This window comes from Oryzias latipes, chromosome 13 (assembly GCF_053564925.1).
Source record: "Oryzias latipes strain Hd-rR chromosome 13, Olatipes_Hd-rR_3.1".
Classification (NCBI taxonomy): domain Eukaryota; kingdom Metazoa; phylum Chordata; class Actinopteri; order Beloniformes; family Adrianichthyidae; genus Oryzias; species Oryzias latipes.
In genome coordinates, this window is record NC_136249.1 from 22,738,184 (window position 1) to 22,765,624 (window position 27,441).

General features: G+C 37.6%; 1 protein-coding gene and 1 long non-coding RNA gene across 5 annotated transcripts in view; one reads left to right on the top strand and one right to left on the bottom strand.

Annotated features, from left to right (window-relative positions):
• The window catches only part of stx1a (syntaxin 1A (brain)), a 75,302-nt gene that overhangs the window by 5,307 nt on the left and 42,554 nt on the right, over positions 1-27,441 (top strand). For all 3 annotated transcript variants that reach the window (XM_011482505.3, XM_020708238.2, XM_020708237.2), the window contains exons 2-3: positions 16,097-16,174; positions 21,884-21,983. In XM_011482505.3, the coding sequence (XP_011480807.1) occupies positions 16,097-16,174; positions 21,884-21,983 (178 nt within the window). The remainder of the gene's footprint in view (positions 1-16,096; positions 16,175-21,883; positions 21,984-27,441) is intronic.
• The window catches only part of LOC144981527 (uncharacterized), a 28,643-nt gene continuing 13,063 nt past the window's right edge, over positions 11,862-27,441 (bottom strand). For both annotated transcript variants that reach the window (XR_013647143.1, XR_013647145.1), the window contains exon 4: positions 11,862-11,999. This is a non-coding gene — a long non-coding RNA (uncharacterized LOC144981527). The remainder of the gene's footprint in view (positions 12,000-27,441) is intronic.

Below are 27,441 nucleotides of genomic sequence, written 5' to 3' on the forward strand. Positions count from 1 at the left end.
ACTGCATCATAGCTGCACTTCTGACATTGTACTGACATTCATAACTAGTTGTTAATTACTTTTGATAAACTGGTGCATGCATTAAAATAATCAAATGTAATATATTTTATGCATTGCGCTGTAGTTCAGGTTCAAATCCCAGGATTCGCATGTATCCTTGACAAAATTCCCTTCATTTGTAAAACCTTAGTGGAAAAAAGACTAAATGTGTAAATGGCTTTGGCTGGAAATCATTTTGTTTTTTTAATGACAAAAACAGCTATCTTATCTAACAGCTTTAGAGCAAATCAAAGACGTGACGAAGGCATCAATCATCAATTTTGAAACGTAGCAGCAAAGTCAGATATCTGAGCTCTCTTTATTCTCCTTCTGATCTGTCTTTTTGTTTGTTAATTTCAAATCCCGTGTTATTTTGGCAGGATATTAATCCCCCCCAATATTTGAGGCTTCAGGTTCAATAAAGGAACTTTATGAGCCAAACACCTTTCTCATGCTCCTCTCTCCAACAAAGCTTATTTGTGAAATGTTAATGGCTGCCAGGTTTAATGCTTTAATTTCTCCCAGCGCTTTACTTTGTGCCATCTCTCCTGCTGGTCCAGCTCTGACTTAGTGGCATATGGCGCAGATATGATGTGTCCATCAGACATCCTCAAGCTCTGAAACCCAAAGGGAATCAAACTGATGAGATTATTTCAGATTTCACACTTCACAGAGGCTCCTATGTTTCTAATGGGATCATTTTGCGGCGCTAGACCATTTGCTTAAGCCAGCTTTAAGCTGTGCATTTAACCTGAAATTGTGACACTTGTTGGCTCATTTCACGGACAATCTCTTTCCCTTCCGTAATAACCATTTCTTTTCTTTGTTCCCTCTTTTATTGCGGGATTCCTCTGTTGTTTATCTTTCACCGCTGCTGATCTGATGGCTCTCTGTCCTCCTTACATTTCTCCTCTCCCTTTATCCCTCCTGTCCTCTTTGCAGCCTTGTTAGTCAGTGGCAATGCTGGTTCAAGCGGCCCTTTGTGTCTGTATGTGTGTGCACGCTTGAGGTTCTCATTGTCACTGCTTGTTTGTCATTATAGTGAGATATTAACTAATGGGATGGATGTGAAGGATTGACTCTTGGATGTTAGTGCACATTTTCTTTTTTGCTGCTCTCTTTTTACCCTTTTATTTCTTGAGGTTTTTTCTCTCAAAGAAATAAAATCCATATATTTTCTTTTATTCTTTCTCTCTGTTATTTTATTATATCTTGGTTCTTAAATTCTTGGATTAATTGTGTTTTTTTTTGGCTGAGATGCTCAAATGGATTTCCACGAGGTAAATCAGTGAGCACTATAAATTGTATTGTTATCACTTCTCATTATAAACCCACGTTCGCTCTCATACATATTATTCCTGTACACATGGTGTAGATGCTGCATAATTGCATTAATGAGCCGTAAAATGAGTGTGGCTGAGCTGGCATTTCAACAGGGACTTGCCTGTCTTTGCAAATTAGGTGACAGTTGAAATGAGACCTGGTGGCTGCTCACTGCTGATATTTATTTTTGAAGTGTGTCTGTTGAAATGTGAAGGCTGGCTTCTGCTGGGGAGAATTCAGCGGATCGATGACTTACAAAACGTCATTGTTGATTTAGAGGAGCTTCCAGTTGCCAGAGGAGACCTTGATATTTTGAAACTGACATTTTTATTAAATAAAACTATCAATATATATTATGGGATTAGCCCTTTGTACTTTATTTTTATAGCTCTGAATCTATTTCTTTGTTTATGAATTTTGAAAACTCTATTGCAAAAAAGAAGAAAATAGTGTTGCTTAAACACATCACTTAAAGTAGGCGGGACTTGTTTTAGGCACTAGAGCCCAACATGCAGCTCACCTTTGAACAGGAGAGCGTTTTGTAACTTAAAGTCCCACTCCAATCATCTTTTTAATTTATTGAAAAAATGTTCCCAGTCGTCTTTTCTTTATTATTATGTTATTTTTAGCCAAGGATATAGTTTCTTTAGAGTGGCAGGAGTTCATCAGAAACGCTTAGTTGTGGGCGGTACTGTTGGTGCGAAGAAAGCCGTTCCTCATTCCCCATCATCCCTGTGTTTACACACTCTCCTACTCCAGCCTGTCACAACCCAAGCTAACATAACTGGGGAAACAAACATGGTGAGCAACATTGGAGCTATCCACTATACGGCTGGATATATCCAGACGTATAGTTCTATATGTCAGCTCAGACGAGGAAAACAAAGATGTACCGGTACATAGATCTAGTCGTCTACATCTGGAACCATCGGAATGGAGTGGAGTAGGGAGCTTGTGACCCGCCGATTGTACCTCCTACGTCACTGTCACAGATTTTTACAACTAGTATTTTTGCGTCTACTCCTGATTTACCACGATTTGGATAAAGATAAACTCAAAAATGCAATTTTAAGCGTAAAGATAAGACAGCATGTAACAAAATACCGAAAAACAATTTTCAATGGAAAATCTCCTTTTTTCCCCCCATTAGTTTTCAACATGGCCCTTACTTCATTCTCACGTCATGTGCCCTCAAACGCTATTCAAAGTTTTGACAGAGCTTTCCCAGCACATCTGCCGCTAACAAGTGCGGCCCTGATAAACAAGTTTGTGTTTAAACCCCTGCAACCTCTACGTTTCATATTTGCATCCACACCCATCACCTAATTATGAGCTATCAAGCCAGAATGTGAGCAAGCATTTGAAGAGTTGGCTTGAAAGGTCACTTATCTCATGCAAGCATTTGTGGCACAAAGGGATGTGTGTGGATGGGCAGTAGCTGCAGACATTTAAATGTTGACCTGAAATTGATTATTGATTTGCACAAGGCCATTGTAAATATTGCATTAAAAGTCATTATTTAACCTTTCGTTTGGTGGCAGTTCGTAAATTTGTATTCGTTTGTTCTTGAATGGCATTGCTTTGATGATTAAAATGTTAAAGGTCAGAGTGATGTGAAAAGGCACAGGGAGGAGGGAGACAAGGCAAAGGGGAGGGACAGAGCCGATAATATGAGAAGTATATTTCTGGGAATGTATGCAGCTGAATGAAATGTTTGTATAAAACACTGAAGTGTTTATGAGGAAGAAATTCGATGTTGAGAGGACGGGCGAAGACATCTTCAGAGGGAGAATAAGACAAAGTGAGTCCGTGTTGTGTGGGCCTGTCGCTGTAATGATTTTGCAGTGAAGCTGAATTTTAGAGGAAGGAGGCGAGAGAATGACAGACGGAGAGAATGAGAAAGAAAAAAAAAGATAATTAAAGTGGGAGGAAATTGAGGAGGATTGTTAGGAAATGGAAATTGTTGCACATGCACACACTTTGACTGCTGCGGTGGTGGCTTGCCCTGTCTCACACCCGGATTATTTTCTTTTGTGCATCTGCTTAACTCGGGGAAACTGGAGTTCGTATTGGAGAAACACAGTTGTTAACCTCAGACTGATCTGTGTTTTGTTTCTTTGTCTAAGTCCAGACGGGCGGCAGTGGCTCAGGAGGTTGAGCAGACCGTCCAATGATCGAAGGGTCGGCGGTTCGATCCCCGCTCACCCCAGTCAACTGTTGTTGTGTCCTTGGGCAAGACACTTCACCCTCCTTGCCTCCAGTGTGGCTCCAATGGTGTGTGAATGGGTATGAACGTCCCGGTGATGGTCAGAGGGACAGTAGGCGTGAACTGGCAGCCACCTCTCTACCATCACCAAGTATACATGAGGAGTGAATGAATAATGGACACATTGTAAGCGCTTTGAGCATCTGGAAAAACGCAGATAAATCTAATCCATTATTATTATTATTATGTTTACATTATATTGTAGTATATTATATTGTAGTATATTATTAATTCAGACAGAGATCAAAGACAGAAGTAATACCTATTTATGAATGGTAAGATGTAAAGAAATGAGAAGAAGAGCTGTGGGAGGAGGCGGAGCCAAATCCTGACAATGTGATGTTCTTCCTCCCATATGTGTCTGTTCAGTTTTCAGCCTTGGCACTCCTATTACAATGTTGTTATATTTTCATTGAACGTTTGTCTGGTTGGGCAGTGTCCTGTCTGATGTGGTGTGTGACCCCCACAGAGTGCTGTGCTGCTTTTCTATTAACCTTGTACATGAGTGACTTCCAGTACGACTCAGAGTCATGTCATCTTCAGTTCTCTGATAACTCTGTGGTTGTTGGCTGTATAAATGTTGCGCAGGAGGAAGAATACAGGCAACTGGTGTATGAATTTGTGAGGTGGGTTGGACTAAGTCCACTGCTGCTCAATGTGGACAAGACCAAAGAGATGGTGATTGACTTCAGTAGGAACCGACAAGGTTCCCCTCAGCCTCTCGGGCAGGATTGTGGCAGAGGTGAAGGAGTACAAATACCTGGAAGACTTACAGCACAGCTGTGTACAAGAAGGTCTGCAGCAGATTCTATTTCCTGAGGAAACTAAGGTCCTTCAATTCGTGCAGCAAGATGCTCGAAATTTTCTTCCAGTCTGTTGTGGCCAGCACTCTGTTCTTCTCGGTGGTGGCATAGCTGCCAACGACACAAAGAGACTGAACAAACTGATCAGGAAGGTTGGCTCTATATTTGGGTGCAAAATGGACACTGCTGAAGCAGTGATGGAGAGGAAGACTTTGAATAAACTCGTATCCATCATGGATAATCCTGAGATCCATCCTCTATTTGACAGACAGCCTCTTTTCTAAGAGGCTAAGTCAGCTTCGCTGTCACACCAACCGCCTCAGATTATTCCTGCCTCACTCCATTGGATATATAATACATCATCCTTGTGACATAGATAAAACTCATTTGATGTTTGTCTTCTAAAAGCTGTTTGGACCAGACTAATTGTTTTCCTGATTTTTATAACTGTTTGTTTGTTTTGTTTTGTTAGCTGAGCCTGCACAATGTCGCTGCAACAACTACATTTACCAGCTTGGGATCAATAAAGTGTCTTTATTAGTTCAATAAAGTTCATAGTGTCTGTATCAATAACTAACATCTTAGGTTCTTCTTTTATCAGACACGGTTGTGTTTTTTTCACAAACTCCTTTCTTCATCACACCTTTCTGCAGTTCCAGTAGCTCTACCTGCCACCTAATCTTTTCTCCTGTCCCTGTTTCCATGGAGGGTACTGCTTCTTCTGTGTGGAATGGAACTTGTAGCCAAGCATCTCAATGATCACTTTGGCTGCTATGTATATCAGTATATTTTTCATTTGAGGGGGTATTACTTTAAAGTTGGGGTGAAACATTTATAAAGAAAGTGGTCATCCGCTGTTAATTCTTTTTCCTTTTTAATTAAATTTTTTATCAATCTACTTTGGGGGGATTGTTTTGAGAGTACATTGCAGACGTTTTAAAATGTCTTATTGTGACGTCCAAAAAGCAAACAAAAATTATGTTCCCGTCATAATCATATGCAGAAATTGAGGCATGAAAAGCTTAAATAAGTGTGATTAATGTCAATTAATTTAGGATTTCTTTTGACAGTTCACCATGATTAATAATCTCGACTCTAATAATTATTATGCTGTCTATCTAATTAGTCTGAGCTCAGTATGACATGGATTTATTGATATCCTCCATCAATGGCGTTGTAAGAAATACTGAAGAAAACAGTGATGTGACGAGAATGGAGTGAGTTTTACAGTTGGATGGTCTTCTCTTGGCTCAGTCTATCACTTCCTGAGCAGCCAGTGTACCCTGGTTGTGTAATTATCCTGTCTCAGTAGCACCACATAGTGTCCCTCTATTATTCACTGTCAGTCACTTTCTCAGTTAACCCATCAGTCACATTAGATGCCGATTCTGTGTTTGCATCTGTATTTTTGTGCAACTTATTTTCTTTCTTTATCTGAAAACACGACAAAAGTTATGTGCAATTTTGCAGATTCTTTTGCAATAAGAAAATAATAAGATAATAATAAAACTACCACTTTCAAAGGGAATAGGAAATAACATTTAGCCAAATCAGCAGGAAAATGAAGGATTTACTTTAAAAATGTTTCGTCTATATTATTAATTCATCTATCACGTTGTTATTTTGACTTATTGCAGACACTTTTAGACCAGACAGTGCTTTATAACGCACACTCTCAACTCCTGCAGAGACAAAGAAGTCAAGGACATCTGCAGGGAAGAGGAAGAACATTTCAGATTTATTTATGTGACAGTGTGACACACAGATGTCAAGGAAAGTAAAATGTTTTAGTTTAAGAAAGATAAGCAATGTATCAAATTCATATATAGATTGCTCATCCTATGTCAATAGTCTGATCTATTTTTATTATTTAGAAAAAGTATCTTGCAATATGTATGTTTCTAATGCAGACAAAATGTTACCCTGTTGTACTGTTTTCAATAAACTTTAGACTTAACTGATGAGCAGTTTTCATTTCTTTAGCTGACATTGCTGGCAGCTGCTACAGTGTGCATATTGACAGTTTGGGGTGAATGTCCCAAATGTATGAGTATGGAAGCAAAGTAAAGCACGGCCATGACTATTTTTATCAGTGGAGCTGTGTGGATGTGTGCTGTTTAATATTTATCTAAAGGAGGACTAGTTTGAGAGTTGTCTTTTGGAGCATCATGAAATCTAGTCTGGCCTCTTTTTCTGAAATTGCTGTAGGTTGAGGTTCAAAAGCTTTTGATTGAAGGTTCCTCTAGGGAGGTTATTGAGTAGTCTTGGTTAAATTCACTTCTTTTAGATTTATGTACATGATTTATGTTTAATGTCTTAAATATTCAAAAAAAAGAAATCACAAAAATGTTACAGTTTTTGAAAAAAAACTAATATTTTATATTACTAATTATTTTAATTAGTTTGTCATTTATATGTCCATATTTATTTTAAAAAGTGTATGTATTTATTTTATTTATTGCTTAGGTTTTTATTTTCTCTGCGATCTTTAGTAACACAAGTTTAAAAAAGAGGCATTTGGAACAGCTAAAATGACCAAGAGACTTTGTTGCCATGCAATTATGGGGTTTCTTTGAAAATGTGGCAGCGGTTGCCAGGTTCCTACGAAAATGAAGCTGTTGCTGAAACAGAAACGCAGATGTTTTTCTTTTTTAGTTCTTTTCTTTCTTAAGCTTTTCACTGTCTGTGGTCTGTTGATACTAAACCCACAACAGGAAGGCATCAAACAAGCAATGCGGATTATAAATTAAAATCTATTTTATCTATTCATGAAGCTGTCTTAATGCACTGCAGAATTGGACATTCAGCAAACAGATACTGAAAAATAATGGCCTTTCTAAAACGGTGCAAATGAAATCGTCAAATTGATTCATAGTCCAGTTTTATCAAAATGTTCCGTTTCAGAAGATTAACAAACAAGTATTAATGTTTGGTTCTTTTTTAAACCGAGATAGGCTGAAGCGATGTTATATTTAAACTGGCTGCTGAATTTGGTGTTGATAGCTGTCACACTTTTCCCAAGTGTTTGAAATTTGTTCTGTGGGTTTGACCCATCCCTTGAGGAAACATTCGTCTGCAGTGGTGGCTGCACTCAAGAGTCATTCTTGATTTTAAATCTCCAACTCTTGATGCTGCAAGGAGACACTGAATTTCTGTTTTTTTGCTTAAGCATGTCAAGACCATAAAATCGACCCACAATTACTGCATCTCGGCGCATAGATTCCTTTACTAAAGGTTTATCAACCATTTGCTAATATGCCTTAAAAGCAAACTATATAACCCACACTTAGGGTGTATTAAGACTGGACACAGTTGGTTAGCTTAAAGTGAACCAAAGTTCATTTCCCCCGAAAACCGGAACAAATTTTCAGTCTGATTACACCCAAGCGGACCCTGGTCCGGGACCAGGAAAGGCTCTGGGACCCAACTTTCGAGGTGGTCTCGGTTCGTTTCCAACCGGACTGATCTTCGGTTCGCTCTGACACGCCTCCGTCTGAATACAATCCGTCCTCGGAGCGGAACAACTAAACCAAAACTGCCACTGTAGCCGACGAAAACAAAGTGGGAATGTAGGAACAGATGAGCCGCAGACAAACATAAAGCAATGATTGTTGTTTTATCAAAGAGGAAAAAAGGTCCAACTGATTACTTGTTAGAATGTTTTTATTACAGAGCTGAAAACGCTTCTTACAGGCTTTTCTGTCTCTACGCGGCACGCGCCCGTGATGTCACACTAAAAGCTACCTTGTAGTTTCCCTAACAGAATTCTCCTAAAAACAATGTTGAAACACCACAACCATGAGACACAGCAACTCATTGAAATGTGGTCGGATGAATGCAGGCTCATTAAAACAACTTTTAACCCTTCTCACACTGTTTTACTTAACAATCTATAAACACATAGCAGCGTACTTTCATACCCGACGTCTCCTCGTCACTGCAGTTGCTAGGATCCTCACACACAGCACGTCGCCTTACCAGAAACCACCTAGCAGCATGCTTCCGCCATACCAAAGTAAGAAGTATTTAGTATTGTTCCTGACGTTTAAAACTGGGAATCGAAATAAAGGTTTAATGAGTTACCTGTCCTGATAAGGATTGTAAATGCAGCATGTCCGTCTTTCTCTTGTTGTTTTGACCCACCCTTATAGTTCTTGGCCAATGACTAATGACATTTTTAGTTATGTGGTTTTGTTTACGAGCTTTGGTCCGTAACAGAATGGTCCACTTGATGCCAGTCTAAATACAGACCAAACTCAAGGTTCAGGCCTCGATCCAGAACAAATTAAGGAGACCTGATCTAGAAACAAAGGGTTTTCCCAATCTGAACACAGACTCACTGAACATCATAGTATCTCTTTTTTTTTTCATTTTCAATTTTGCAACCCTAAACACAGCAAAGATAACAAAACTGAGACAAAAGTAATCAGTTATTAAAAATATCGTAAACAGATACCAGCAGCTAACTTCCAGCATAACATCCTGCTAGAGAAATTCAGAAAATACATTACTGACTGAAGCTTATCCAGAAAGTCTTCATTAGGGCTCTAATGAAAAATTCCAACACATTTTTGTTTTTCTAACCCTTTATCTATCCTAGGCACTTTAACATTGGGAGTGGGGTCATCTAGACCCCACAAGACAGTGGGCTAAACCTTTATTTTTCCGATGATTTGTGATCTTCACTGGTGTCCATGGATTACATATCCTCTCCACCTTTATCCACCTGTGTCAATATTAGGGATAACACGTCAATGTAAGGATCGGGTCATCTGAACCCCATAGGATACCACAATGTTAACAGTTTTGTTAACTGAGTGATTCCATGTGTGTAAGCATACTTGTATTTTAACATATTGCTTTTTTTAGGTCTAAATTATTAACAGTTGATGTCTATAGTGTACATGAGCTAAAGATGCTTAGTCTCATTCATGTGGATGGGAATATTTATGTGGACACATTGAGCTTTTTTCACATACTTATTGCTAATACTACATGAACCATGAACCTGGTTTACTTGATCATTTACTTGATCATTTGTGGCTGTTTTGTTATTAACAGCTTTTCTTGCCTCGAGTTGTTTAGTTTTGGCACGGCTCCCTGCATAACCACAAACGCCTGTGTTCTTCAAATGGAATCAATTAGCAAACGTGTGGAATTTCCCTGTAGAAATATCATTTACAAAAGGGAAGACAACATGTCTAAGAAAAACTGTTCCATATGACCGTATGATGTGTTGTTGTTGTGAGATTTCCTATGTGAAAATGGCTCATCATCAGCTCTTTACATCTGTTTTTTTTCTTCACTGTATCCATGCCTGTAAGTGGCCAACATGGTTACAATTTATATATATGGTCACCCACCGATTTAATTATTTTTTAATAAATGGAAACCTTAAATAAACCTTATCTTTTCAAGAATAAATATTTAGACTCAATTTGCAGTGTTGCACATTATTCCCCAAATTTTAATATATTACAGATGACTTTTTTCATAACTATTTGAGAATTTTAATGCGTCATGTCTCCTATGGAAGTAGATCAAAATATCTGAAGTGGCAAATGGAGCATTTCCCGTTTAGAGAAGAGTCGATATAATTTAAAAACTGCTAATAATAAAGTTAATTTTTTTGGTAAAGTGACAACACAGCAAGAAAAATTGAACATCTGGACTTTTTTATGTGCAATATTTAACAGTCTGGAAGTGCAATAAAAAAAGTTATGTGCCCTTCATTGTATGTAAGTTGTAAAAATGTAAATATCCATAGTTCCACATATTTTCTATTATCTATTTTTATTCTAATATGTATGTCACTTTTGTTGTAACAAGCCTCTTGTATACAATGACATTAAAGAATTCTGATTCTGATTCAGTTTAACTTAATCGATAAGACAATCTATTTTAAAAATGCAAAAAGCTACAGACAAAATGGAGACTTCAAGGCCTGTGTATCTTAAAATGAGGAAAGGAAGTTAATTTAATACACTTGTTATCCTAGAACAACAGGGCAGATGGGCGGAAAGAAACAGGAGACACGCTTAATAGCAACAAAAAATTAAATAATAGTGTTTAAAATCACAGAAAATTAAGCTTTTTGGCCCAAATTATTAATTAAAAAAAAAGCTAAAAGTGACTGATTTACAGGCAGGAAAAAAAGGTGGTTGAAACATTTTTACTTATTTTAATTCCAATCTCGCTGCTTTAAACAATTATATTTTAGTTAGCCGGTTGAAATACAAATAATACTAATGAGTAGAAATATAATAGTGAGTAGTGAAGGAACTCGTTCATAGCCACTATAAGTGTCATTATTGAGAAAATTGAGGAAATCATCAATACACGCTTCATTAAGGATTCCAAAAAATAAAACAAAAACAATTCTTTTAAATTAAATTTTTCGTTTGCCACCTTTCCAAAGTCTTTAACCCCCTTGCGCCCCCACATATAAAATGTTTCACCTCTGCCATTGCCATGTGTTTGCCAGTTGTTCATACTTGTCCTGGCTAAATACTGACCAAATAATGAACCTGCCTCAGTTTAGTATTTTTACTCCATGAAAGACTTTTAGTCCTTTTTTTTTTTATAAAACAAATCAACAACACTGTAGGTGAGAACCTTTTTTGGTGTAATTTCTAGTTCAGAAATTTTCCTGTGCTCTTCATCTGTCTCCCTTTGGTGAGGATTGCTATGAAATTATATACAGTTTAGCAGTTACAAGCTGTGGGCTTTTCCTTCAAACAGTAAAGTACATCCTTGGTGGATACTGATGTCTGTCTGGGTGGCCCTTCGTCACTAGCTTTTAAGTTTTTGCCACTTTTATGCTAAGGTCATTTAGAGAAAGTTCCCAGTTAAGGATATACAAGAAAATATCTCAATGTAGGATCCGAGTTAAAAAAAAAAAAACATTTTACTTTTCTTTTCTTTAAAAAAAAAAAAGGATTAGTAAAGTGTCATGTCTGTTTTATCTCTTATCACTTTTATTCAAATGAGGTTTTTGTTGTTGTGAAAAGAGCAACTCTATAATCTAATAAAAAAGGAAATCCAGGCCACTGGTCTGTAGCACATGACTTATGATACTTCACCCAGAGACAGAATGCACTGACAGATTATAGACTCGTGCTTACATAGAGCTCTTTTTTTCTGCCTGTTTACCATCTGCTGTGTATCTCCAGGAAGTCAACAGCGATATTAATATATGTTGGTGTTTTTCTCTTGGAGCATCTGTTGCATGCAGACAGTCAAGTAAGAGTTTTTGTGGTGAAATCCTAGAGGAGCTTCTTATTTTTTGGCTCAGCTCAGCTCCAGATCTGAGTTGGAGGTGGAGGATGGCATTGTAGTTTTCTCAGTTCCTGACCACTCAAAGTGAAACCAGTCCAAAGTCCTCCACGCTCTGCGGGAGCTTCTGCAACCCTCTGAGATGGCTGCACACTGCTGTGGCTGAAAGCCTGCTCCGATTCCCTGCTCAGCTCTCTCCTCTGCCTCCTGCTGCTGCCGCTTCTACCATATTCTCTGTGCTCCTGCTTCTAATGCCAGAGTATTTTTTAAACTCACCATAAAGATCTTGAAGTCTAAGAACAAAATAAGAAGAGCGAGTTACTTTATTTAGGCTTCAAGAATGAACATAACCCAGATAACAGACATGAATCAACACATTTTTGTTTCTAAATTATTCACACATGGTGCACAAAACGTCTTTCATAACAAAAGTTGCAGAATAAGGATCGAAATAAGTTACTACCTTTACTTTTTTTTGCACTCGTTCTTCTTCCTCAGTTGATCTTTTATTTCTTTGTGTTTCCTCTATTCCTGCTCCACTTTTTCAGCAAAGCACCTTTTACACTTCACGAGGGACAATTTAAGAAATGACTTTTCAGGAAAGCTACCCTATATTTTCACTTTTTGAGTTGTTACTAGGGGTGCAGTGTATAAAGAATCTTATTACGTTGATTTCTCTCTGCAGATTTTCCTCTGTTTATTTCTGTACTGGGCTAAATTTTATAGTAATATCACATTTAGTTTTTTGAAATCAAATTATTTGATTTGTTTTGCTTGAACATCTGATTTGGGCATTTGTTTAGTCCGAATACAAATAGGAGATGTTTTTACTTGGTGTTCAGTGGTAAAAATGAAAATAGAAATTAAAACTGAAATATCTGGCATCTATCTCGGCCAATGCATGTTTAAAAAATAAATAAATTAAACATTTTGACAAAAATCCAATGTCATCATTTCTGGATACCCACGAACAGACCTAAAGGACACAACAGCTGCGTTTGCAGTCATTTATTGTGGCACTACTATCATGTGGAAATAAAGAAAAAAACATTGTCACTCATTCTTTTGTCATTTTAGGCTGATCCGGTACAGCTTTTATCAAATATTATACGAATTATTATGGCTGACTGATTAAGTCAATGCAGCATCAGTTTATGCTTTATTTCAAACTTTCTCTGTGAAAGAAATGAATTGATGAAATGATTAATTCTCAAATTCTTTTTTTATGAAAGTGTAAACTATAAATGCTTTTTACCCTTCTGAATTAGCAACATTTCAGGTGCAAGTAAAAACTTTTGAACGCAATGCTCCAAACACGCATTAAGGCATAACACCATCCTGTAATCGTATTTAAATGAGTCACATTGGCTCCACGTTTTATCCAGCTGAAATGATTGTTGTTTGCTGAGTGTTTTCTGTGAAAACTGCTAATAGATGAACCAATTTTCTCATTTGTGCTCTCTAAGCTGGAGCTTTAAAAGTATCAGTGGTTTGCCAGCAAATCAGGACCAAGCCTTAAAATGTAATTATGAATTTGTATCCATCATTAACTATCTGTATTTGTTTCCATGGTGACATGGCACGTAGACTTTGCTCTATTATGATTGCACAGTCTTAAAAATAAACCACATATTTGAAATAGCAAAATCTTCTGGAAAGTGTCCTTGTGTTACTTTTTGATTTTAAAAAAAGTGCTATAAGCTGCAGGTTTAAATAGCTTACCTTCTGAACAAGAGGTCATTCTCTATGGGTATCTGTAATCACTTATGTTATTACTATTGTGACTTTAAAAGCTCTGGTTTGCATTTCGATGATCACACCTTTCAATTTGAGTGAGGTTTAAACCTCAGTCAACCTGGTTGTGCCAAAATATTTGAGTTTTTAGCTAACCTGTTCATGAGTTTTCTTTCCAGGGTTTGGTTATAGTTAACTGTTTTAGAAAGATTTATTCAACCGTCTATGTCTTGCATTTGTTCAAAGACCCACTCCAATGAAAATTGTGTTATGGGTGTTTTTAACATGCTCTTATGGCCTTTTTCTTATGATGGATGACATAAAGAAAATTAAGCTTAAAATTGCATTTCTGAGTATTTCTTTATTTAAATCATTGTGAATCAGGAACTGATGAAAAAATGGCATTGGGAAAAACTTGTAGGTGTAATGTTGAAGCTGCTACGGCAAGCCACAAGCTCCCTGCTGATGCATCCACTTGTAGATGACTAGATCCATGTACGTCTTCATTTTCTTAGTCTGAGAAGTATCTGTCTCAAATCTGTGTGGCTGAATAGCACCAATATTACTCCCCATATTTGTTTCACCGGTAATGTGAGGTTGGGGTTGTGAGAGGCTGTAAGCTAGTGGGAGAGTGTATAAACGGAGGGATGAAGGGAAATAGGGGCGGGCTCACTCCACATTAACAGTCCTGCCCACAAATGAGAGGTAATTTCTGATGAACTACTGCCGCTCTGCAGAAACTATGACCTTGAAAACAACACAATATATATTTTTAATATTGCCTAAAAATGGCATAATCATAATCATAAAAGACCACTTGGAATGCTTATCTTCTACCGTCTGAGACTCTCAATCAAAAATCAGCTTGCACATTAAAGTGTTGGAAGAACAAGTTTACATGTGTGTCTTTATTTTGGTGAATTATTGTCTAAGTAAACCCCAAACAGACCTCCAACACTGCAGTGGCCTCTCTCCATTAAATATTTCTTCTTTGGTTAAAGCTAAAGCCTCTGTCTGCTCTACCTCATAATGCAGTCATCATTAGCATCTTTATCTGAACGATGTTTATCTGACTGCCTCTAAATGCAGCGCTCAGATGGATCTGTGACTGGACTTAATGGTTTAAAGTGTTTTTGAGTGTAAGGGACTCTGCAGCCTGCCTCTCTGAAGCAAATCTTTGAGTCGTAGGGTCATTATAGGCGCATTTTTAATCTAATACCTCTCTATACTCTGTCACAAAAGTCTATATATTAGACAGACAAGACTTGAAGTAGGACTTGATAAAATAAAAGGCCTGGGAGTTTCTTTGAGCTCAAGAATTGATCAGAAACTGGAGGTGCAGCTCAAGACTTTGTCCCCGCTGCACTGCATGTTCTTTCCAAGCCTGATGAGGCACTTTGGGTTGTTGAAGATGAAAACTGCTCCCTGTCAGAACAACATTGATAAGCAAATGGATCTCATAAGCCTCTTATGGGAAACTGAATTATTCTGACAGCAGCTTGATGAATAAGATTTATCCACATGAGTCCCCTGCTAATGCAGTGTAATAGCTTATATGCGATTAGAAATTATTTATTTCAAAATGAATCCTTGGCTTGATACTTATGAATTTTGATTTCTTTTATTGCTTTTATCTATGTATGATTTATTTACTGCAAATCTCTAAGATCTTGCAGATGTGAATTATCATTTTTGTTGCCTACAAATCATTCAAAGATACTCAGTTCAACTTTTCAATTTATTTATTTTTTCTTTTCAATTCAATTTCAACACAAAATAAGCTTCAGTTTGAAGGACACTTCAAGCTGATTTAAACAAGACAGCTTTGGTGTTTTTCAGGGAGCGTGTTGGATTTGTTCGTTTGATATATTTTCTGTGCCTTTGTAAATGCATGGCACCCAACAAAATCTTTATTGAGGAAACTGTTTTTTGGGGGGCTTTTTCAATTAAAAACCTTTCAATTTACATATGAATGTTCATTCAGATAACAGAATAACCTTGTGGTAAACTCATTCATGGGCAATTTTGAACATTCCCTACACCACAGTGAAACTTTCCCTCATGGGTAATTATTTTTACTTTGGGTCATGCAAAATATGTCTGCTGACTTTGGCACAGGCCCTTCTGTTGACATGTTGTGAGCCATGTGACCCAGAAAAAATAGTCGGGCTGGTAAATGTTGCATTGATATTGTAGTAGGTTTAGGGGCTGTCATCTGGACTTGGTTTTTAAATAAAACAGCCCCTACTACAATGGAACCAACCTGGATGAATGAGAGTCTTCATAGACACGTTGCATTGATATGAATTTCTATGATGCCTGAGATAAAGTACCCACCCAAACCTGTCTGTGTGTTAAAGGGGAACTCAAGACTCTGTCTGCCCCCAGGCTGTAATTAAATAATAACTTGCTAATCTCTCAAGCTGTGGTTCTAATTAGGAGTGTCATTAGGTGCTCCTTGTTACTCATCAGCTGAAGGCTGAAAAGGTGGGCTGAGTCTTGATCCTGTTTCATTTCAGATTGAATTAATTTAAGCTGTACATGATCCAGTCCAATGTTGTCAGATGCAGAAATCATTTCACCGTGGGTTTTGCTTATTTATGATTAAACCTTTTGCATTTGCCCTGAAGTCATGTGCACCTTTGTCTTTTCTCAGGGGAAGGAGACGACAGAGGAGGAGGATGAAGTCGCTGTGGGCATGGACAAAGGCTTTATGGACGAATTCTTTGAGCAGGTACATATATGTTTATATATGTATTATTATTTTTTTCTATTTTAATTAGTAACGAAGTGTCCATTATGAATGACACCTCTGGTCAATCACAACAAAATAATCTTATTGGATATTCTGCTCTGATATTTAAAATAATCAGACTCCCTTTGGGGGGGGGGTTGTGATAAATGGAACACTAACCCTCCTCTCTAGAGCACAGTGATATGATTTATAACTCCTGCTGTTCTTGTGAATGTGACATCATTGATCGCTGTGTGTTTGATTTCATTTGGAAAGGCCTACTGATTCAGCATACCACACACCACCATTCTCCTTGTGCAGCTCTGAATAGTCAGACGCATTAATGCATTTGATGCTTTGCATACATTCCATGCAGAAAGCCTGTGTGCCAGTGCATCTGTTTATAAGGGTGCATTTTCCTGTAAGCTATGTGTGCAAACGGAGAAACAAACAAACTAAACGGCATTAGGGCTTTTAGAGGGAGACCTCGCTTTAGTGTACTTGCAGTTGGTGTCTCCTGAGAGATGGAAGCCTGCTGTGAATCAGTCATTTGGACCTACGCCAGCTAGATTTGTGGCATCGTTTGGTGTGAAGTGAAGTGTCGTTTGAAAGGTTTTTTTGGAGCTAATCTATAGCAAGTTAAAAAGCAAAAAATGTATAGTTATTCAGATTTAATAAGACTTTAAGGAGGTTATCTATCTGCGGCAATCACTTGTCTGTCTTTATTTTGCATTTGCCAGTAAAATTCCTTTGTATATGATTTTGTTTTGTAAAAAAGAGCTTTATCTTTGATGTCTTTGAAACGCTACATAAAGTGGTGCTTCAAAGGCTGATTCTTTGCTGTTGAATGCCACGTAGCACCGTTTTTTAGTTATGGAGCAGGTCTAACCATCGGTACCTTGATATGAGAATTTTCAAAGACAACAAACAAATCACCAAAGAGACTAAACCATCACTCATGGAGCTGCAGGTGCATCAATTAAAATCCGCATGTCCATAGGAAACACATGCTGGCATGTAGTGTTTGGGATTAGCAGTGTTTAAAATGGTTTTTGATAATTAAGTAAAAGGCTGCCTGGCTTTTGAAGTCCAGCTGTGCATTTGCTGTTATGCTAAACACAATTTCCAATAGAAGTCAATGGGATATTTTGTCCTCCATTCCATGTTGAATTCCATTTGAATAAAAAAAATCCAGGAAAATTGGGGGAAAATAACGAAGCACTGTTAAGGAGGGGAAACCATTCCCTTTTCTGTGGAAAATACATTTTTTGTGACAAACTGCATGATTTATCATGTAATACAAGTTTGTTTGACAAGACACGTGACTGTATGCAGAACTGTTCAATATACGGATGGCTTGTTCTGTAGAGTGTTTATAATGCAGGGGACCAATATATTTATCATTTTCTTGTAGAAGCTATTTCATTGGTCACACTTTTAGCTGGCTTGACCATCAGCTTTGAATTCAAGATAATAATCACTCTATCACAATTGTCTTTCCAAGCACACTGAATTAAAACTAATGTCAAGGGAAAAGGAGTGGACATTCAATTTGTTTCTACAATCTAAACCAGAGTTTCTGTCTGAACCAGTGAAATGTTAAAAAGGCTTTCTGTGACATCATCTAAAGGTAAACTCATTTCCCCAAAAGGGTTGGTTCAAACCAAATCACTGTGGTCACACCGGCCTTATGAACACGCTAGATGTGCATTCTGGAATGTGTGCTAAGCATATGGAGTTCACAATAGCACATGTCCTCCACCTTTGGAAGAGGCTTGGTGTGAAATCTCAAAGCAGTGTAATTCTCGTGAATCTTGCTCAAGCTTTTTCTTTCACAACCCTATTCCGATATATGAAAGACTTGGTGTCATAGAATTCTGGCCGGACACAAACCACAACTATTAATGACGATGTGAACATAGCTTAAGGAAACAGGATATTTATTTAGCAACAAAAACTTTTTTTTTTCTATTTAAAGCTGATCCACCTACTTGGAATAGAGTTACCAGTAGTCTGGGATTGTTGGTTGTGCTCTCCTCCTGTGGTTTCCAGAACATCTTAAAAAAGCAGCACATTCTGATATTCTACTATTTAAAACAAGTTGAAGTTCCTTTATGCATAAACATAAAAGTTTCAACACATGTTCTGGCAGTTCATGTTTCCATGTCAGCTTTGGGATGTTCTGGCATCCAAATAGTTTCTTGTGGAACAACAAATCCAATTCTCATGCAAACACTGAAAATGAATTTGTTTTTTTATTTTGATCAGAATTACACATTTATTATGTATATAAAAATTTTAAGCCATCACTGCAGTTCTATATAACCATAAATAACACAATTCTATGCACTATGCATAGGATGTTTGATAAATAACTACATCGTACCTTTTAAGGATAAAGGGGTATTTCAGGTTAAAGCATACAAAGCAATAAATAGATTTTTTTTCTCATTTCTTGGGGATCATCCTGGCACTTCTTTTCTCACATTGAGTTGCTCTCATTTCTTTTCTGACAATCCTTCACACCTCAAAGTCTCACACACACCAGTTTCTGTATGCTTGTGATTTCAGTGCGCCTCATCGAAGGAATGTGCTGGAATAGTGCAGAGTTTGCCTAAAAGGTGTAGAAACACTTAAAGCCTGAGAGTGAAGACAAAAGCTACAAGCTGAAAGCTCGCTGAAAGAGACAGATTTTGAAACGAGAGCAATATGTGGAAGGTGGAAGACAAGATTAAAGATGAACAACAGCCAACAAGAAAATAGCTGCTCTCATCTCAGCTTGTTGCATTAACCTTGAACACTTTAGTTTCGGATTTTAAGTTTATTTTTTAGCAACATTCATGTTTTTTTGGTCCACATGAGCTCAATAATACAGAAAATATTGAAGTGGCCATGAAACCATCGCTTGTCATTTTAAATCAACATGAAACTTTTTTGTAGACCACAGAATTAAAGCCACATTGAACTGTGTTGTTGTCAAAATAATTGTGCCAATAAAATGTGATCTAGATTTAACCTGTCACATGACTTCATTTTCTTTTCAGCCTAATCCCCAATGTTTGCCTGCATGGGTTCAAAGGGTTCATGTCTGTTTAGAGGGGTTATGGTCTGGTTATTTATTTATTTTTATTTATTTGGAGCTTTGTTGTATAAAAACTACAATATAAATACTGATTGACTTGATTTAATGAAACCAAATGTTTTTCATTAGAATTGAATAATATATGCTTGGAACATATTGTTTTGCTCCAACTGAAGCACAATCAGGCTTTCAGGTTATAAATTAGAAATGGTTATAAATTAAAACTATTTGGTCAGCTCAAAGAAGCAGATAAACGAGCAGAATAGTTGAAGGATGGGATTTTTTTCTAAAAATGAGCTCAGCTACCTATGAAATTAGTTTTTTCTTCTCCTATTGCACTGATATATCCAGAGATGATGACTGCACCAGGAGTTTTTCATATTGAAAGTGCCACAAAAGTGAGTCCAGGCCTTAACCCTGTTGGGACTAGTAAAATGTTTTGGAGAAAGCTCCAACTGTTATATAAAAATGCAAGACTAATAGAAACTAAAAGGGACAAACTGCAGCAAAAGTCTGCTGTCAAAGTTAAATGGTGTTCAGCACAAATTAAAGCTTCTTTTACTTTCTAATACACATTACTACTACACACATTACTACATTACTATTTGTAAAAAAATGTTTTACAATGTGCTACTAAATGCATTCGTTGCTGTATTTGGGGCTTCACTTACACTTCTGTCACATCAATGTCCCACAAAGTAGGATATTACATTAACAACAAACACGATGACAAATGTGTACATAAAATGAAAAATATTTATCTACAAATTTGTGTTTTCGTTGTTTTTTTAAAGGTTTTATTCTTAAATTTCTGATAAAAAATATGTTTAAGAAAAATATAATCTTTGAATGAACTCAACCACCACATTTTATTGAGCTGGAAATCAGTTTCATAACTGTAACCGAAGCATCTGGGCCTTATCTTTACTTATTTGTGTGGGTATGCATCATTACATCAGCCTGTTCCTCTCATATTGTCTCACAGGGTTCGCCTTGTGCTTCCAGCATTTTTTATTTGGTGACGCAATAATAAAATCGGCAGAAGCAAGAAGAAGTCTCACTGTGTCCTCAAGCTCCTCAGTTTCTCTATATTTAGTTCTAAATGTGACTTCCACCCTGGAATGACACAAATCAAATGAAAGCTGGAAAACATTTCTTTCCGCTCTGCAATAGCAGCTGGTGGATTTGACTGCTTCACTGAGGAGTTTAGATTTAAAGGGTTAGGTCTGTTGCTTTGTCCTCAAACACTGATAGGCTCTCATGCAAAAACAATCTTCAAACTGGCTACTAATTGAAAATTGAATTTAAAAAATAAGTGATTACTTTTGCTGTTTCTTCTATTTTTCTCTATCACCTTTCTAACTTATTAACTTGTGCGCAAAAATGTTCACGTAAATCTCACCTCCAACATTTGTTTTCCACAAAGTGATCTTCCAAAGCCAATTATCTTATTTAAAAAAAACAAAGATTCATTTATAAATTAATTAAGAAGATAATTTTTGAATGATGGGATGTGCTTTGGGGAGGAAAGCACAAGAGTATGACAGATTTGAGTTAAAACGGAGAGGTGGACAGTAAATGGAGAGTCTGTGCTGAGCAGGTGCAAAAAAGCAGGAGAAAATGATGAGCACGACGTCAGCCTGAGCTGAAAGCTCAGATTGATGAAGTCGCTGACAGATGTGACCTGCTGCTCATCCAGCTGTTGGCAGGATCCTGAGGTGGCACAGCTGGTGATGAGGCAGGTGATTGGTTAGAATGTCAGATCCAAACTTTTTGGCAGATGATGCAGAGGTCAAAGTAAAAATGAAGTGAGTAACATTAAGAGCTGAGTTTTTCTATAAGGTGTTCAAGAAAATGCTGCTTTTATATCATGTTTTTTCTAAGTAGCAAAGTAAAACATCAGGAAAAAATTAACATCCAATCTTCTTTTGGGTAAAAAGGAGGCATTTCAAAAGGAAACTGTTATCTTTACTAAGGCTGGAGTATGACTCATTTTCTTATTTCCTTGGATGTCACAAACAATAAAAGAAGATGTGTTGCAAAGTCACAAAAACAGGTAAAAGTCTAAAAATGCCTATTTAGCATTTGCCATTGAAGTCAACTGCCTCTGCAGTCAATATATGCTGTTTGCATTGATTATCTTCTGCTTGATAACCTATAGTATAGTGTTAACCCAGAGACTAGGATATGTTTGGTTCCAAACCATGGTTTGGTACCAATAAAGCCTTAGAAATGAAACCCACTGCTCCACTGCTTGACGTCAAGTTGGATTAGATGGTTAAACCAGGTGATGGGTTAGGTGAGAACAAATTTCACACACTCGGGTTTGTGACAATATTTAGACTTTTAACAGTGTTCATCTTATTTGGGTTATTTATTGTAATGTAAGCTGTTTATAATACAAAGGTTGAAATAATAATGACTTCATGCTTTTAAATTTCCTTTAGTTTTAACACACTTCAGCATCTTCTGTGACCTGCTTCAGCAGTCACACGTTCGCTTTAGCAGACGAAGCAGGTTTTATGTCCTTTCTTCATCAGATGTTTGCATTAGTCCGGCTAATCTCAGGTGTTTCCTGCAGGGGTTCTGCAAGCGTCTAAAGCACCTCTGGGTTTCTCTTCTAACAGGTGGAAGAGATCCGCAGTTTCATCGAGTCTCTGGCAGAAAAAGTTGAAGAGGTGAAGAGGAAGCATAGTGCCATCCTCGCCTCACCAAATCCAGATGAAAGTAAGGCTTTTTGTCTATTTATTTTTTAGATGTCATTACTGTCTATTTTTGAGTTTGACCACCAATTCTAAATGAAATCATCTTGAATACATCATGATGATATTGTACTTTGTGACAATGCTTTAAACTTAAAAAATAATTTTGTTCTTTTTAATGAGTGCCCAGAATTGACTAAATTGAACCAGAATTGAACTGAACAAAATGAATAATTTAGCTCTGAGTTATCAGTAGAATTGCCTCAATGCTGTGGACTATGAAAAGAATCCTTTTCATTTTATACAAAATTTTGAAACCCTATTTAAATGATTGAGGATTTTGAATAATTTAGTCACCATCTGTGGGATTATAAGTACACCATGCTTGATGCTATTGGTGCTTAGTAGGTACAAACTTTACATAACCAACAACTGAATGGGTTAGTTCAAAAGTGGCCCAAATCCACAATTTTTCAAAATAGAGATATTATATGTTCCATGGTCTTCAAGGGAAAAGCTACCTGATTATATGCCAAAAAGTCCCAAGTCCGTTGTAATGTATTGACTATGCTTGACATTTTCAATGCATTAAGTGCAAAATTCCTGGACTTGGGCCCCTGTTTAATTTAAGAAGGGCCCAAGTCCAGAGACTTTAGTTTGCTTGTCCTCTGAAATGATAAAAGTGAGGTGCTTCATATTATCGCATTTGTAAACTGGTGCTAAATCTGGGTAAAGTATTAATCATTTGGTGTAGCCTCCCTTAAAGATATGCAATTAAAATAATTTCCTGGAAAAACAAACCTGTTGGACGTGGGCCCCTTTTGAACAAACCGATTCATTTATTATTACTGCTTGACTGCGTGGTCTGATATGTTTTTGTAAAAACATATTTCTTTGTAGAATGATTTAAGATTTAAGCCTGTTAGGAGTTTCTGACAGAGTGTTATTGATTTTTTGTCAAATATATTTCTCAAAATTGGCCAAAAAAAAATTGTCATTTTGCAGAACTGGCATAAAATTCAGGGTGTTGGTATATTTTTTGTCCCATGTATAAGGCATAAACATATTCAGATCTAGTTTATGGTTAAGAACCTCTATGTTTGGTGTTTATTAGAATATAAGAGAACAGACAACGAGGCTAAACTTTGAAAAATATAGGTGATAATATCCCATAATGTGTTTTTATGCAGCAATCACTATTGAAGGACAAAACTGTTTTTATGAGCCACAAAAACTCTTCATGAAAATCCGAAACAAAATAAAACACGTTGTCAGATCTTTTATTGTTTGACATAAAAGAAGTTTGATGGTCATGGTAGATTCTCCTGAGCAAAGATTAAAAAAAAAAAGTTGTTGAAAAGAAATAATGGTTAAATATACTTGTGGATGTCAATGAAAACTGTTTGATTTCTTTGAACCCTCTGATCCTTACAGTCTCCACTGCTTCTCTGGAATGTAAGCTTTCACTGTGAAATTGTCTTCTCCTGTTCTCCTGCCTTTTTTGCTCCATTTCTCTTTTGTCATGCCTTCTCCACACTCTGAAATATTTCTAATTTCAACATTCTAATTGCCTCTTTTGGCTTTTCGCGCTTTGATTTATTTCATTATAGACTAGATACTCTGAAATCTACTTTTCTAGTCTTCCCATTGCCATCCTTTGACACCTTTTCCACCCTCATTTATGTCCGTGCACTGATTTTGATCTCCACTTTCACGACATTTCTGTTAATCACATCAGAAACACCACTGATCCCTTTTCCTCCACCTGATCCAAGGCCTCCTACCTAACCCAAAAAGCATTGATCTGCTTGCTGTCTCAGAACATCAGTTTGAACTCCCCCGAGCGTTGCTGTAACACTCGGATCAGAGCAGCAAAGAGGCAAGATGTCACCTTTGAGATACAAGCCTGCTGTGCATGTGACTCCACACCAGCCTGCAGCTCAGATGAATGTTCTAACAGTCTGAATACACCCAAGCAGACCCTGGTCCGGGACCAGGAACCGCTCTCTTTACCCATTTTTCGATGCGGTCTCGGTTCGTTTCCAAACAGACTGATCTTCGATTCGCTCTGAGATTCCTCAGTCTGTTTACAATCCGTCCCCGGAATGGAGCAACTGAACCAAATGGCCACCGTAGCCAGTGACCATGAGATCTAAACAGATTAGGAGTGTAGCAACAAAAGTGTCGCGGACAAATATAAAGCAAAGATTGTTGTGTTATCAGAGGAAAAAAAGGTCCAACTGTTTATTTGTTAGAACGTGTATTTTAACACCACTGAAAATGGTTCTTACATGCTTTTCTGTGTCTCGTTACGCGGCACGCGCCTGACAGGTGCTGCTGGGACATCATCCTAAAAGCTACCTTGTAGTTCTTTAACTGAATTCTATCCAAACAATGCCATAACATAACAACAATGAGACACAGCAACAACTAAAATGTGATATATGAATTCAGACTCATCGAAACACTTTTTAGCGTGAAACACATTGCTTCTTAGTGTTTTCCCGAAAATCTATATGTCATAAACACTTATCAGCGTACCTTCTAGTCGTATTCTTGTCTGTAACCACCCTGCAGCACGATTCCACCCGATCAAAAAGCGAGTAAGAAGTGTTATACTTGACGTTGATACATTCATTCATCTTCTTAACTGTTTATTCCCTTTTGGGGTCACGGGGTTTGCTGGAGCCTATCCCGGCCACTTGGGCGTAGGCAAGGGATACCCTGGACTGGTCGCCAGTCTGTCGCAGCCTGCACTAATTTTCCATCATCTCTTTCTCTCTCCTACTAGCTTACAGCCCCTTATAAGTCCAATCTAACATTAGCGCTGCAACAAAAATGGCAAGTAATATCAGCTATCCAGTGGAAGTTTTGAGACAGACGCCAGCTCAGATGAGGAAAATTGAGACATAGTTGGATCTTTTTGTCTGAAAGTGGATGCATTGAAATGTAAATCAGCAGGGAGATTGTGGCTTTTTGATTATAGTTTGTATGTAACTACTATAATCTTTTTTAAACGTCATTTTTTCCAACTACTCTGATTTACCACAATTTGTGTAAAGAAATATGCAGAAACACATTTTTAATAATCATTTTCTTTACATTTTTACTCCATTCTGAGAAAATACTACGACATGTTAAAATCACCAAAAACACCATTTTCATTGGAGTGGGTCTTTAAGTAAATGGTCTGGAAAGACTATTTACATTTTGAGGTTGATAATATGGTTGTGTTATAGCAGGTGCATACTTTTCTGTCCATTCAGAAAATTGTGTTCTTTTATGAAGTGAGATTTAAAAAGGGGATCCAGAAGAGTCTAAGAGGAAATGAACATCTTGACTTTGACACTAAACTTCTTAGGAGGTCTTACATTCAGCTGGAAGTTCATATAGAAGAGATTCAATTGTGGCTTTCATTTTTACCAACTTTTATTTTTATATATATATATATATTTTGACCGATCCCCTGGGGGAGCGGTGAGCTGCAGCTGAACTGCGCTCGGGAGGTGGTAGCGTTAAGGGTCTTGCCTAAGGACCCTCACTGAGTAATGTTAACTGCTCGCTATTGATACGGTAATTGCCCCCAGTACCATTGTTTCTTCCCCCCACCATTGTTTCTTCCCCTCCGGGAACCGAACCCTGGATTCCTGCATGGTAGCCTCTCACCTTACCAACCGAGCTACTCAGCCGCTACCTTGTACTTGTGCCATACTATTTTATTGTGGTGACTTTTTTTGCTTAGATGTTCACTTTCCCATCTTTAAAAAAATAATTTATATTAGTCATCAACCACTTGACTCTCTTCAAAAGAGCATCTTTTATTTCTGACTCGACTGCCAGCCCTGACCTGAAGAGCTGATGTTTTATCATAACATTTCTGAAGTGGTTGTGGCTGAAGTGGCTAAGGTTTCTGCTTTTCTCACTACTCTATTGCATTTACAGCTCCACTCAACTTGTGTTTGGGTGTTTTATCCTCACATAAATCCTGTCTTACTTGGTGTATTATGAGAGACTTCTCTGATAAACTCAGTGATACCCTCCCCAATGGTGACACAAATCTCCTCTGTTTCTTCTGCAGCTTCACAACTGCTTCTTCTCTCCGTGATCCATCCCTTGTTTCTTCTCCCTCTTTTAGCACAAGCTTTCTCTTGCAAGATTCCATCTTAAATGCTGCTCTTATTTGCTTTTTCACATAAGGAGTCATGTTTTGCCAAAAGAGGTGTTGCGACTTGTTTGTGATGCTGACAGTGTAGGTGGCTACAGCATCACTTATTTTCTCTCCAGACATCGTGCTCTCAGGATAATAAAGGCTTAGTAGAGAATTTCTCCTCCAATAGGATTTGTCATTTTGTTGTTTTTGTTAAGTCCTCCAAAACTCAATATGAGGCATCACGATGCTTGAAATCTCTTGTTTTTCAACTCTTTTCATTGGTTTCAAAATCATATCATTTCTCTTCAGCCACCACCTACATGGACAACTTCATGAGCCCACTACCTTCTCTCCTCTTTTGTTCATGTGTTTACTGATTCTCTGCCGACCATCTTTCTGCTAATTCCTGCCTACTTGCTGGCACATATTAATTAATACATGATTAGCACATGATAACAGCACAAGACAGTGGATTTGCTTATATTCTCTTCCTCTGTCGCATAGCTTGCACAAATATCTTTACTCAGGTGGTATTTAGTGTAATAAAACCCAATAGGTCATAGTCCATCCATTTTCTTGACCCGCAGTATCCCTCACAGGGTTGCAGGGTTGCCAGAGCTTAACCTGGCCACTCATGTGTTTTGGATACACCCTGGACACATCTCCAGTCTTTCGCAGGGCCACACTTATCACACACCCCTACACAGTCACGCGTAGGGACAATTTTAGATTCATCAATCAACATATGAAGCATGTTTTTGGACTTTGGGAGGATGACAGAGTGCCCAGAGAAAACGCATGCATGCACAGGGACAACATGCAAAATCCACATCGAAATGTCTAATCCAGGATTTGAACCAGGATCTTTTTGCTGTGAGGCATGAGCACACACCACTGTTCCACTGTTCTGCCCTGTGTCACATCAGCTTGATAAAACTTATACCTTTTAAATAAATTGGGTGGAGGTAGATCTATGTATGAAACAGGGAGGTCTTTGTGTCCGTGGTGTAATATCAACATAGACCAAGTGTTGTCTCTTTTGGGTTTGCTTAGTCAAAGTTCAACTGGAACTCATTGTGCAATTGTTGGCAGATGAAAAACTACCTCAGAAATGTTCCGAGCCCCACTGCCTTATCTCAAATCGTCCAGCAGCCAAAAGCTTCCTCATTTTGTTAATAAGTTGCTTTGCCAGTTGTGTAAAAGGATGTGATAGGAGGAAATTGTCTACATAAAATGGTGAGGTAACAGAATTCTAAACATCTTCATGACCATTTTCATGGACTCAAACATGTCACTGTAAAATGTAAATAGCTAAGCACAGACAGCAGATAGT